Below are 12,941 nucleotides of genomic sequence, written 5' to 3' on the forward strand. Positions count from 1 at the left end.
AGGCTGGTTATCATAACTGAGGATGGATGTGGGAAGCAGAGGGTGACTATGTGCTGCAGGGGGAACCAGAAGCCAAGTGCTGAGCAGGGATCTGCTCTGGAAGCCCCTGGAGGCCCGGGGGGGGGCTGGACATCAGCAGAGGAAGCCCTTGGGCTGAACTTGCTCCTCTGCTGCAGCGCCCACCACCATGCCCCCAGACTGACCCAGCACAGAGTTGTGTGAGGAATTCCCTTTCTCCTTGGTTTATTTCTAGTGTCCTGGAGTTTCATGTGACAACTTACCTTCATCTGACTCAGAATGCGGTGCGATGGGAACCTTTGGCATTTGGACAAGAGCTTGCAGGTTATCCATTGGATTTTGATTTTTGGAATGATACCCATAATTCTTCATACATAAGGAAACAATAAGTTCAGGTCAATGATATTATGTGGTTACTATTATTTTGTATTTAGGGTCATCTGGGAATTCTTTCTCACTAAAATAAAATGTTGATGATTCTTATTTAAATTTCTTTGTTTTTATTTCTCTAAATTATGCACCTGGCCCATTTTCAAGTAGAATACCAGGGCAGGAAGCCAGTTTGTAAAGGTCACAACTTAGCTTGTGGAGCTGGGAAATTGAATTTCAGCATCTTTCTCACTTAATACTGGACAGAAAAAACAACCACAGAGACACAGAAAGACATAAAATTTGAACATAATATAAATGTTTTATTATTCTAATATTGAATCCAGGAATGGACACACAAAAACAGAAATAAAATTATAGAAATGCAAAATTGCAGAGATGCAAAAATCCTTAACAAAATACTAGCAAAACATATTTAAAATGTTGTACACTAAGATCAAATGGGATTCAAACCAGGGCGTATTATTTACTATTATGTTCAACACATATTCACAATGAATGTGATATATCACATTAAAATAAAGGATAAAAGCTATATAATTATCTCAAAGGCATAAAAAAATCACTTGACAAGCTCAACATCGATTCATGATTTTTTTTTTAAAAAAAAGCTCACAAATTAGGAGTAGAAAGTACATATTTCTGCACAATAATGGCCATATGTGAAAAACCTTCAATTAACATCATACCAAATAGGGAAATTTGAAGGCTTTACTCTAAGATATAGAAGAAGACCAGGATGACTTTCCCTTAATACACTACTGTAAGATCTATCCAGAGCAATTTGATAGTAGAAAGAAATAAGAAGCATCCAAATTGGAGAGAAGGAGATAGGTTGTCCCTGTACACAGACGACATCATTTTATACAGGGAAAAAAACCCAAAAAAACTCCATCAAAAATTGTTAGAAATAATGAACCAATTCATGAAGTAATAGGATTCAAAATCAACATATAAAACCAGTCTCATCTCTACAGAGTAATAGCAAACTATCTGAAAAATAAATAAAGAAGTCATGTATGGTTAATGTAATGGCTTTAGTAAGCTAATAACTTTAGTAAGTTAATGGCTACCAAAAAGAAAATATGTCTAGAAATAAATTTAATCAAGGAGATTAAAAATCTCTAGATCAAAAAGTATAAAATATCAATAAAGGAAATTGCAAAAATAAATGAACATTATTCCATGTTCATAGTAGAAATAATGAATGTTGTTAAAATATCCTACTGCTCAAAGCAACCCCCATCAAAATACTCAAAATCTTTCACAGAAATAGAAAAAAATATCCTAAAATTAGTATGGAACCACAGAGGATCCTGAATACCAAACATAATCCTGAGCAAAAGGAGCAAAATTGGAGGCATCCACATTACCTGACTTCAAAAGATACTGCAAATCCATAGAGATAAATCCATGAGCTTACAACCAAATTATTTTTTAGCAATGTCACCAATAATACACATTGGGCAAAGGAATGTGTCTTCAGTAAAGGGTGCTGGGAAATTAGAATTGCGCATGTACAAAATAATTAAACTAGACCCCTGTCTCTCACAGTACTCAAAATGATTGAAGATATAAATCTTTAAATGATTGAAGATATAAATCAAGATCTGAATCTATGAAAGTTTAAAAAAAAAACAGAAAAAAAAATGCTTCATGACATTATTCTATGCAATAAGTTTTTGGGTAGAACCTTGAAAGCATAAGCAACAAAAGCAAAAACAAATGAGATTATTTTTAAAAATTGGCATAAATGAATTTTAGAATTATTTCCCACACAGCCTTTATCTAGACTCATCTATGTTAACACAGAATCCCCTTTTGCTTCATCGCTTCCCTTATCTCTCTCCACCTTATAAGTAAAGCACATCATGACCACTTCCTCTAAATATCCACTATATGTTTCCTAATAATATGAAACAGAAAGTGGTTGTCCACTTAGAAATATAACATGGATCCAGGGGAGTTGCATAAGGACTTTGAATGCACAAGGAGTGGACAGAGGAAGTTGATCCCTGAAAGGATGCTTACGAATGAGACACCATGACGCAGGAGTCCAGAGAGTGTTGAGGCAAGGAAATCTGGATCATCGGATGTGGAGAGAAGGAGAAGAAACCATGGTACCAAAATTCCCTATTTTATTGTTTCCCGAAAAAAAGGTCCCACGCTCAACATTTTTCTCAGAGCCCCAGTAACATCTTTGTTCCTAAAACTGTAGATTAAGGGGTTCAGCACAGGTGTGAGTATGGTGTAAAAGACGGACACCACCATGTCCTTCTGCGGGGTGTGGTATGAGCTGGGAAGCATATAGTTGTAGACAGCAGCACCATAGAAGAGCATGACCACCATCATGTGTGAGGAGCAGGTGGCCAGGGCCTTCCTCCTGCCCTCTGCAGAGTTCATCCTGTGGATGGTGAGGAGGATGCAGGAATAAGATACTGAAATGACTGTCACCGGGATGAGGAGCATGAGGACACAGCACAGGTACATGAGTGTCTCATAGAGCGAGGTGTCTGAGGAGAGCTTCATCACGGCAGGCACTTCACAGAAGAAGTGATGGATCTTCCGGGATTTGCAGAATGGGAAGGTCATGGTGATAGAAGTCAGCATGAAGCCATCCACTGATCCTAGGAACCAGCAGCCAGATACCAGGAGGAGACATACCCTGTAGTTCATGAGCATAGGGTAACGAAGCGGATGGCAGATGGCCATGTAGCGGTCATAGGCCATAGCTGCCAGAAGGAAATGTTCTGAGCCTCCTAGTGTCACATAGAGGAACATCTGTATCCCACATTCAGGGACTGAGATGGTACTCACATCCAGTATCTGGTCCAGGAGCACCTTGGGCACAGTGATGGAGATGTACATCATGTCCACGAGGGACAGCTGGCTGATGAAGAAGTACATGGGAGTGTGGAGCTGGACATTGGAGTGTATCAGGAGGATTAGGAGAGCATTTCCGGACAAGGCCATCAAGAAAACCAGAAAGATGGCCACACAAAGCAGAGATGGATGTTGGGATTGACTGAAGAGTCCCACCAGAATGAAATCTGTCCACTCTGTGTGATTGTTCATCCAGGTGGTGATGTCCATGAGGTTCCACCTGGACCACCAAAAAAGCTTGGGTAATGTCGTGGAGAAGGCTGAAATGAATGCCTAGTGAGCAGGCACACGTGTGGGCACCAGCCTGATTGTGCCAACCAGGGGATGTTCCAGGGGCTGCCGATCCCAGGAGGTGAAATGACCTATGATTCAACAAATTGTAAAACATCAAGTATTAAAGGGATTGGTAACTCACGAGATTGCCACAGTTCAGGGTCAAGAACTTCTTAATGGTAGTGATCGTTATCAACAAGTATTAGAAATTTGTGCCCCATATGACACAAATAGTGTAAGACAGAAAGTGAGGTCATTATTCCAAGGGTTCTTGTTATGGAAGGGCAAAGTATGTCCAAACCACCCAGTTTAAGGATCCAACTACTATATTAAAAACTGTTAGAGGCATATTTCATATAAGAAATATTTAGAAAGTAATGGAAACATGATTTGGGGGAAATCTATTTCAAACATTCGAGGCTCCTCTTCTCACAGGATTGGGCCACACTTCAGGGTCCCTTGGCTGTATGAAGTAAGCCTTACTTCCCTTGGGCAGGACCCTGAGGTTCTTAGACCTCCAAAGGGCATGTGGTGAGGGGCCCAGACTCTAGCTGGATCCAACATGGGTCCAGCTTCCCTGGATCCTCTGATCCTCTGTCTACTCTGCCTAAAAGGAGCACAAGAATAATATTTGGCTTTGCGTTTGGTGAAGATTAAAGCAGTGAAAATTCTTAGAATACTACCACTTGAAAAAGAACAAAGGCACAATCCTGTTAAAATATTAATGTGTATACTAATTGTTCTGATGAAGCTATCCTGAAGGTGGCTGTTAACATTATGGTATTGTGAGATACACTAATTCAGTTTCCCGATTTTAGTACCTACTTGTACCTTTAAGAATTTAGTATTCAAAGTAGGAAAGAAAATGATCCACAAATAAATGAAGCATAAGCTTATTAAAAAATGGATTTGAAAATTTCTGTATGTCATATGAAAACTTATATTGTATAACCTTATATAAACTTTATACATTTTTATGAATATACTCACATGAACATATAAACAACTATCTGAGATATTTATTGTGAGGCCCTGGCTAAGCACAGGTACCTGGAAAAACTCATCTCTTTTCAGCATAGCCTAGACTCCTCCAAGTTCATCTTAAAGCTCTGCCACTTGCACTTAATCTCAGGTGGACAAGGATAGAATTTAGAGGTTATTCATCAGAAAAGCTTTGACTGTTTTCCAACATCATGTGCTTTATCGGCTGCCACAATCAATTATCATGGAAACTGAGAAATAGAGAGTTAGCGGAACAATGGGGAAGCTTCAGGGGCAGCTCACTGTTGTCCACTCTGTCTTGATGCTCAGCTGCCTCCGTGTAGATGCTGGATGAAGATCAAGGGCTTGTAAACCTGGCCTGCACTTCAGGAGGTCACTATCAGTCCAAGCAGGGAAAATACCTAAATGAGATTCAAGGTGGGATTTTTAAATAGTGACAAAATAAAGTTAGGAACAGCAGTGGACATAAAATATACCTGGCCTTTCTCAAGGAAATCAATAATGGCTTCTTCCACATTTTTTTATTAAAGAGATTAAACCTTCTCAAATTTTCAATTTCTACATGGTGTGTATTATATTTTGATGCCCTTACCAACATGAAGAAACTAACATCTCCTCATTCTGGGGAGACTTTAGCATGGGGGCATTTCAGGAAAACAATGACAAGTTTCAAGAACATTTCATGATCTTGTAATAATTCCCCAAACTGACTGTGACATTCAGCTCACCCATAGTCCAAAGTTCTGAAATGCTCGTGGAATAAGCAATACTGCAAGTGAACTTGTTGCTTAATATAAATATCCAACAAACCTGAAGTACACTGCAGAAGACCGATGACAGACGAGTAGTAGATTTCCTCTCTGTCAAATCCCACCCTGCTGGCAGATGAAGTCTGAGCGCGGTGGAGGAAACAGAGTTGCTGCCCCATTTACCTCTGTGGGCAAGGTGAATCAAGGACTGGAGTCCATCAGTCGGTGTGAAGACCTGGACAGCATTTGCTGAAAAGATGGAGGGAGAGAGGAGGCAGTGAGGGGAGGGAGGCACACTGGGACAATCTCTGCCACTGTCTTGGAGCCTCATGTAACAACCCCCAAGGACACCAGGGGGACCAGGGAACGTGGTGTGCAGCACACCTGGGGCCTGTCTTGCCTGCTCACTTTTACTCTTCTCTAGGCAATTGCTTAAGTTTCATGGGAACAACCTGGTGCCTGTTCAACTTGGGGGACTGTTAACAGTACTGGTAGAAAAACACCCAGCCATCATTACAAGCCAGCAGCATCCAGGGATTGCTGACTGTGCTCCACCTTCTCCAGAGCCTCTGAGGTCCTGCTCATCTTATTGCAGACTGACAATCCAGCATCTCAGGGCATCTGCCTAACATCACACAAGTGACCTGAGAGAGGGCCACGTCCCACCCTAGGGTGCTCTGCTGCCTCCGCACCCTAGGAAAGCACCATGTTCCCTCTGCCATCCACATCCCAGATCTGGTCCACTCCACCATCCTTGTGCTTGGAGAAACACGAACATGCTCAGGAGAATTGCTTCCAGCATTACTGTGACACCCCCTCCCCCCGGAGTCACCCCCACTTGAAGTAAAGATAGTCCTTCTCCCTCTGCAAAATTTCAGTCTTGGGACAATTAATTCAGCATCCTACTGCCATCCAAAACATTAAAAAGAAATACATACTCTTATGTCCCTAAATAATTGGAAATAAAAATACATTTCTTAAGATGTTACAATTAAAAAAAATACTACATGAAAGTTTTAAGATGCAAACACATTTCTTTTCTTCAGAAAAACAGATGATAGCGAAAAATGAGGAAATGCTGTCAGGATCTAATAGCATACTTCAACAGCAGGTGAGCAAGACCCTCACAGCAATGACCCTGAGTTCCCAGTGCCACCTGCTTATCTGAACTCACCTTAGAGAATGATGTACCTCACCCAGATGGCCAGGGAGTGTGGCCTGGCTAAGTCACCAGGAAGAGGAGAGTGACATTACCCCTGGTATAGGTAGTCACAAGAGATTGGATGGGAGTTGCCTGTTCACAAATCCCTCTGGGACGTGGAGGACATTGCAGTTAGAGCTAAGGAAGAAACAGAGCTCTCTGGCACAGTTCTGGATCATTCTCATACTGTTCTATATCTATATTCTATATCTGTATTTGTTAAAATCAAAACCTTTACCAATGTTAAACATCTCAAATCCCACATTGTCTATAAGGTCTGATTGATGAAATGTATTAAGTCAGTTAAGACACAGCCTTAGTCCTTGTTCAGTGTATGAAAAAACTGTCCTGAGTGTGTGTATCTTCATTTAATCTCCCAGAAAATTGTGTGATATATTGTTATCTCCCCATATATGGAAACTAATACTCAGAGTTCAATGGATGTGTCAAAAGCATCACCCCTGTCAGTGCTGTGGGGACCCGCAGGGGGGTCCTTCTAGCAGCTCCACCAGACTCTCTTAATCCCTGTTTGTGCTCCTTGTTTCCTGTCATTCAGTGATCATCTTGTTTGCTTTAGTGTTGCATTGAATTTTGATGTTTTTGCTTTTATTTTCAATACCGGCCTGCAGATTATAGAATACTGAAAATACGACCGATTTAGTGGAAAATTTTTAATCAATTACCCAACCTCTGCCCCCCCCCCACCAGACTCACATTATACTTTGCCTTCAAACTACAAACTGTTGAGTGTACACTACATCATAGCAGCTGGGATGAAACAGGCAGAAAGAAGCAAGCCCACTCTCTTGCATTTTGCAGCCAAATCCTTCTTAACTTTTTTCCTGTATATGTTCTGGAACAATGCTGATCATTTCCCCTGACATGGAGGTCTTGTGACAGCCTTGGTCCACAATGTCTGTTGGTCAGGCTGCCTCCTGAGCTGCAGCCACCTGACCTGCAGGGCTTCAGCCTTGCAGATGGCTTATCCTGTCTCCTTGGCCACCTGGTTTCCTATAAGACTGTGAGTAGCAGCCCAGGGAGTATTCTCTAGGGTGGGAGGAAGAAAGAAGCTGCATGTTTTCTTCCTTTCTGAAGATAGTCTGTGGCAACTGGAGGCAACAGGGATTTCCCTGGGTTCCCACACCCAGAAAACTGTTTTTGCAGTTCTGGCAGCACTGCAGGACATGAACTCCCAGGGTTGCTATGGTGACCTCCCTGAGGCCTGGAAGTGCAGAGTCTCCTCCCCAGCTCAGCAGGGAGCACACAGCAGATAGCAGATGCAGAGGGAACACTCTGGGTTCCTGGCTGACACACTCCCTTCTACTCCACCATCCTTACTCTAGGTCCTGGTTACTTTGTAGCCTAGCCCCTGCAGCAAATATCTTCAGAATGAAATAGATGGTGTTTGTTACTGTACTAACCCAATGTGGTCACTATGTATCAAATGATTTAGACTCCAATGCATTCCTTGCCTAAAGAGAGTTAGTCTGTGCTCAAATCCCTCATTTATAAAAAATAAAAATGCTTATATAGAAATCACTCCTAATATATTTTTCTTCAGGTAATTTACAACAGGGGAGTGATTTACAGCCTTGCCAGGGCTTGTTACTTCTTTTTTTTTTTTTTTTTTAAGATAGCCATTCTCACTGTATGAGGATTCACTTATTGATCTTAGGATATACAACAAATCAATATTGAAACCCACATTGTACTTCAAGTTATAGAATTATAATTAGTTAATTAAAAATAAAATAAATAGGCCAGGTGTGGTGGCACAGGCCTGTAATCTCAGGGGCTTGGGAGGCTGAGGCAAGAGTACTGTGAGTTCAAAGCCAGCCTCAACTTAGCAAGACCCTAAACAACTCAGTGAGATCCTGTCTCTAAATAAAATATATAGAGTTCTAGATATGTGGCTCAGTGGTTAAGTGTCCTTAGGTTCCACCTCCAGTACCAAATAAATTTTTAAAAAATAGTAAAACATATCATAAACTATAGTGTTCTATCTGAATTAGTGTAATGTACTTAATAACAATGATTTTAAAATTTCAATTTAACTTGCACTGTTACAAAAAATGTAAAAATGCACATATTAATGGGGTGCTACGTAATGTTGGACACATGTATACATTATGCAATATTCATATTAAGCCAAAAATTTATTCCCTTAAACACTAATTGTTTCCTCATGGTAAAAACTTTCAAAATCCTTTCTTCCAGTTGTTTTTTAATGGACAGTATATTATTAATAACAATCATTTTTAAAAATCATGCTAATAGGGCACAAGTACAAAAATGTAGATAGGAGCATTATTTGAAATTGCTAAAAACTGAAGACAACATATACATTCATCAACAATAGAAGGTATTCATAAATAATGGTATAGTTAAGCAATTTAATCCTACACATAAAAATCAATAAATCCATGGTACTTACAACAGGGATCAACTGCATAAAACACAATTGTATAAAGCCAGGGAAAGCAGATCTCCAGAAACCACGCACAGTCACTGTGGGTGCCCACACACTTGATTGGCGTGGGGTGGGCACCCATGGTCAGGTATTCCAGGGCATAATAATAATTGTAATAATTCCAAAAACTAATTGTTACATTAAGTTCAAGGCAGCCCAGGGCACCTCCTCCTCAGGAAATTTGATTAAGAAGTTTCTCTTCCTCATCTTAAAATGACATGAGAAAAGTCACAGGCTTCCAAAGGCTGTCAGAGGTCACATGGCTCTTCATTAGTTGAGTGGCAGTGGCTAGAACTCAGAGGGCAGCTGGGAATCCTCCCCTTTCACATCTCTATCTAAACCTCAGAGTCCATCTGCAACTTCAACAAAGACTTCCATTTCCCCTTGCACATTGTTCTCCAGAAGGTAAACAGATAAGCAAAGCACTTGTTAAAAACCAAGAAAACAAAAGCCAAGTAAAATCCCATAAACTTGATGGAAGGTTGCACAGGACTTCCCAATGACACCAGCAAAAAAATAATAAGTGCAATGATACCAACCAGGCCCTGATGGTGTTAGGATGACTTACAGTGCTGGTGTTCACTTGATCAGCTTTGTTCCTTTTATGTATTTAGTTTAATCATCAGTCTGTACACCTAGCAACCTAACTACCTTTAGACAAGCTCCTTTTTCTTCATAGATGACCCTTTTGACCCAATTCAGGCAAATTCCCCTAATAAAACCTGTAGGAGTGATGGTCAGCTAGAAACATAGTATGGAGCTGCCATGGCTGGCAGAGGCTGCTTTTCAGCCCTGATGATGGTGCTCTGGTCCCAAAGCACCCAGCTTCCCTTCCTTGGTAGTAAATAAGGTGAGGTCAGGGTGCCACCTGGCATGACTGATGACCTCAGGGCTCCTGTCACTTTCTTGCCTCTTAGTCAGAGATGATGTATGTTTTCCTACCTCCTTACGTTCCAGAAGCACTCGACACACAGGTTGTATTGGTCTTGAAAGCAACTGTGATCTGGTGCTGGTAGACACACAGACATGTCCTTGGCAGCATGATACTTGGCAGGGAGGGCACAGACTAGTCACCAGTCCAAAATCATTTTACTGGCTTCCCTAGTTTCAAAGAAAAAAGCTTGGCTTGCTAGGCTGAGGCAGAACAATCTTAGCAAGGCTCTATACAACTTAGTGAGACCCTCTCCCATAATTTAAAATAAAAAAAAGGGTTGGGGATGTGGTTTTGTGGTTAAGCACTCCTGGGTTCAATCCCTGGTACCAAAATAAATAAATAAATTCAAAAGAAAATTGCTTAGACGTATAAATTTCCTAAATTCCCATCTTCCAAGACAGTTTTTGTAGTCAATGTAAATACAGTACACCACTGTCTACAGTAGTGTAAATTCCAAAGAATTATATATGAAGCCACTTTTATTTACATCCTGTAAAATTAAATGAACCTATTATCTCCCTGGACTTTAATATTAATGACTTTTTTTCAGCAGTATTAAAACCACTGGTGTTTACACCATAAAGCTCACTTTTTAAAAGTTGGTTCTTTTTAGATATACATGACAGTAGAGTGTATTCTGACATATCATACATATACAGAGTATAACTTATTCTAATTAGGGCTCATTCTTGTGGTTGTACATGATGTGAAGAATCAAAGCTCTTTTAACATTGAGAAAACTATGCCCCTCTGTACTTATTGAGGCACGGTATCAGACTGCTGGGAGCACATGGCTGTCGCAGATCAGTGATGGCTTACAGAGCAGCCGAGAGTGAGGGAGCAGCCAATGGCCCCTCCAGGGCTCTACAATGTCTGAGGTCTGCACAGCGAGTCTCTGTTAAGGCTAAAGCTGGCACTTAGGTCTCACTGATATTACCCGTGAACCCAGGATGGAGGGAGGTTAGAAAAAGATGCTAGGTCAACTAAAGTGACAGTTTTCAATGGGTTTCAAGAAGTAAAATACACTGAGATAAACAGGATAAATAAGCAGAATGGAGGAGAAGCTCCAGGCAGGGGAGTGGGACTGAGGGAGGGATCCACATTGGGCCCTGGGTCCCAAGGACAACAGACAGGAGAGATCAGGAGAGGAGAAGGGACAGAGGAGAGAAGCAGGCTCACTCCCAGGCACTCCCTCTTAGGTTTCCTCTCACGACCCTTCGGCGGCACCACCTTGACTGAACCAGGCTCCTCAGAGTCAACGTGATGTCTTTGTTGCGGAGGCTGTAGATGAGGGAGTTCAGCAAGGGAGTGAGGATGGTGTAGACGACTCACACCATCATATCCTGCTGCACTGTGTGATAGGAGCTGGGGAGCATGTAGGTGTAGACAGTGGCACCAAAGATGAGCAACACCACGGTCATGTGGGAGGAGCAGGTGGCCAGCGCCTTCCTGCGGCCCTTGGCTGAGCTTGTCCTGTGGATGAGGAGCAGGATGAGGGTGTAGGAGCTGGAGATGACCAGGGTGGGCACGAGGAGCATGAGGATGCAGCACAGGTATATGAGCATCTTGTAGAGGGAGACGTCAGAGCAGGAGAGCCTCAGCAGGGCAGGGATCTCACAGAAGAAGCTCAGGAACTTCCTGGACTTGCAGAAGGAGCAGCTCATGGTGATGGGGGTAAGCAGCAAGCCATCCAGTGTTCCCAGGAACCAGCATCCGGACACCATCAGCCGGCAGACCCTGTGGTTCATCAACAGTGGGTAATGCAGAAGTCTTCAGATGTCAGGATATCGGTAGTAGGCCATGGCCGACAGAAGAAAATATTCAGCTCCTGCCAGGGTCAGGTAGAAGAACATCTGGATCCCACAGCCTGTGGAGGAGATGATATGGTCTCCTGTGACCTGGCCCACCAGCATCTTGGGCACGGTCATAGAGATGTACATGAGATCCATGAGAGACAGCTGGCTGATGAAGGAGTACATGGGGGTCCAGAGGCAGGGCTCTGTGTGGATGAGAAGAATGAGGAGGGCGTTCCCAACTAGGGCCATCAAGAAAATGATGAAGGTCATAGTATAAAGGAGCGTGGCATTTGGGGTGTCCCCAAAGAGCCCCACAAGGATGAAACTGGTGCTCAAGTTTGATTCCATGAAATTTCCTTTCCTGCATGCATATCTATCAGGTAGTTTCACCTAAGAACAATGAGGGCTGTGACTTTACCTCCATCATACCTGTGTGACTGTCCTAGTGTGCTTGGGTAAGACATGTACCTTGAGCTATTTCTCCAAACACTGGGTTAAACTGAGGTGGAATCCTAAGTTTAAATCTTAGGGAACTGAAGCTGTGTGCAGCCCCAAGTAACTGGATTAATCAAGCTGGATGAAGCTGCTCCTGAATCTTGGGACCCGCTGGCTCATCCAGGACTCAGTGCTGGAAGTCACAGTGAGGCATCTGTCAATATTAATAATATAAATGGAGCTAAAATCATACCCCAAACCTTCTGAAAACTTATAGTCTCCTCCAGTATTCTCTCCTCATACGTCTCCATCATGGCAGGGCAGGGAGCAGAAATGGCTGGCCACCCTCAAAATCCACATGAAGTCTAAGGGTTTTAATCTACTAATCATCCTGCAGGGACATGATATGTATAAGAAATGGCAGAAATAAAAGTTGGAGATGCCCTAAATACCAACTATTTAGTTTGAAAACGAATTAAGCACTTCTTTTTCCTTCTTAGGATGCCATTTCTCCCCTAAAATAGAGCCCAACATTCCATGTGCAGTGACTCTGTCAGTGAATGTAGTTGAAGGACCAGGGGAAGCAGTTGTTCTAAAACTCAGCTCTGCAGCCTCAACCTGTCCCAGGGAACCCTCTAGCCCTGCATTCCACTCAGAAAACCAGTAGAGTCCTCCCCTGGTATCCACAGCTTTGCTCAGGAACAGCTTCACCTGAGATGCACCTGCAGGTGTTCAGCTGACTGGCTGAAAACACACTGGGCATGTGGACAATTGTCCTGCACTCTGAGTT

At 42.2% G+C, this 12,941-nt stretch overlaps 1 protein-coding gene and 1 pseudogene across 1 annotated transcript; both read right to left on the minus strand.

Annotated features, from left to right (window-relative positions):
* Positions 1 to 2,541: 2,541 nt before the first annotated feature.
* Positions 2,542 to 3,501, minus strand: LOC144255889 (olfactory receptor 2T29-like). The gene has a single exon (XM_077800953.1). The coding sequence runs from the start codon at positions 3,499 to 3,501 to the stop codon at positions 2,542 to 2,544; it is 960 nt and encodes a 319-aa protein (XP_077657079.1).
* A 7,594-nt stretch (positions 3,502 to 11,095) lies between these two features.
* Positions 11,096 to 12,064, minus strand: LOC144256188 (olfactory receptor 2T3-like; annotated as a pseudogene).
* Between the last annotated feature and the right edge of the window lie 877 nt (positions 12,065 to 12,941).

The sequence above is a fragment of the Urocitellus parryii genome, chromosome 7, assembly GCF_045843805.1.
Source record: "Urocitellus parryii isolate mUroPar1 chromosome 7, mUroPar1.hap1, whole genome shotgun sequence".
NCBI classification, from domain to species: Eukaryota; Metazoa; Chordata; class Mammalia; order Rodentia; family Sciuridae; genus Urocitellus; species Urocitellus parryii.